This window comes from Alligator sinensis, unplaced genomic scaffold, assembly GCF_000455745.1.
Source record: "Alligator sinensis unplaced genomic scaffold, ASM45574v1 scaffold479_1, whole genome shotgun sequence".
Taxonomy (NCBI): Eukaryota; Metazoa; Chordata; order Crocodylia; family Alligatoridae; genus Alligator; species Alligator sinensis.
Genome location: NW_005842324.1, coordinates 104,595 through 106,170, shown reverse-complemented (window position 1 = coordinate 106,170; position 1,576 = coordinate 104,595). Strand labels below are relative to the sequence as shown.

Below are 1,576 nucleotides of genomic sequence, written 5' to 3'. Positions count from 1 at the left end.
TCCGCAAGAGAAGGTTGAGAGGCGATCTTGTGGCTGCCTACAAACTCATCAGGGGTGGCCAGCAGGGAATAGGGGACACACTGTTTACCAGGGCGCCCCTCGGGGTTACCAGAAATAATGGCCACAAACTGAAGAACAGATTTAGACTGGACATAAGGTAGGAATTCTTTATGGTAAGGGTTGCCAAAATATGGAATGGGCTTCCAAGGGAGGTGGTGCTTTCCCCTACCCTGGAGGTGTTCAAGAGGAGAATAGACAGGCATCTGGCTGGTGTTACTTAACCCCAGCGCTCTTTGCTGCCTGAAGCAGGGGGTTGGACCCAGTGATCTACCACGTCCCTTCTGACTCTAGAAATCTAGAAATCTGTAAGTCTATGAAATAGAAATATTGTGAATGCGCTATTTATAATATCTGATTAATCAAAATCTGTTTGAAAATTAAACAATTTAGTTTAAAAACATGAGACCATTACAGGACAGGGGAAGTAGGCCAATTAGTGTTTTGCTTTTCTACAGGAATATTTCAATTTTGATGCAATTTAATTAAAACAAAGTTAAAGAAATTCTGGCTCCTAATTCACATATTGTGCCTGGGATTTTAGGACAAGGGTAATTAGGAACCTGCATAGTTTGGCCACTAAGTCTTCCCTGAAAAAAGAATTTGTTGTATTTTTATGAATATCACAGTATTACTGAAGTCTGGTGTAAATCCAACTGTATTTCCTAGTAATCAATTCTGCTTGAAATTTTCCAATGGCTATAACCACATGGGCAATATAAATTCCACAAAAGGTTCTTACCTTTAAAGCCTCATAATTTGATGTCCGAGTCAAAAAGTTTTCCCAAGATTTATTCACCATTTCTTTTTGCTTATGGATAGCTTGAATCTACAACATGAAAGAGGTTTGAAGAAATGTAATGCACATTCTGTTTCCACTGGTTCTCCTGCATTCCTTATTCCTGACAGCACATTTGATTTTGTGTACCTTCTCATTTTGGGTTCCCCTGATATTGTGGACTCCCCTCTGACAATTCCTAATGCAACACACCTCTTTTGTCTAAACTACTTAATGGTATCAGTGCTGTTCTAGTACCCGACAGAAGTAGAATATTAGAGAACGATATGTTTGGCTCACTTCCTCATAGAGACTAGCAACGCCACCTTAGTTATAAACTACCTTTTCACTGCCCAACTACAAAATGTTGAAGGGACCACAGCAGCTTGCATTTGAGAAGTCTGCAGTTCTGAGACAGAAGAAATCCTCCCCTTGTGTATTCATTAGGGGTGCAGTGATAGAGATTTTTGGGGATGATACCAATGGCCAGTTTTTAAGGAGGCATATCAGTTAATACTGATCTGATTTTCAATACACCTGCATGCAGCTGGTAAGCCTGTTGCGGTGGAAGGGGCAGGGGGAGGGAAGGGGTGTGAGGGGGCAGATCAAGGCCACTGCAGTGAGGGAGGGAGTGGGGCTGGGACAGGCACTGCCTAGCTGGGGCGGGGCATGGCATAGGATGGAGCCACAACTTGCCTGGGGGGAGGGGGGGGTGGCTCTTGCTGCTGCACGCACCCTGGG

The 1,576-nt window shown here is 43.5% G+C and overlaps 1 protein-coding gene across 1 annotated transcript in view; it reads right to left on the bottom strand.

Annotated features, from left to right (window-relative positions):
* CFAP69 (cilia and flagella associated protein 69) overlaps positions 1-1,576 on the bottom strand; it is a 57,780-nt gene that overhangs the window by 4,072 nt on the left and 52,132 nt on the right. Inside the window, 1 exon segment of the mRNA XM_014522228.2 lies at positions 800-886. Within this exon segment, the coding sequence (XP_014377714.2) occupies positions 800-886 (87 nt within the window).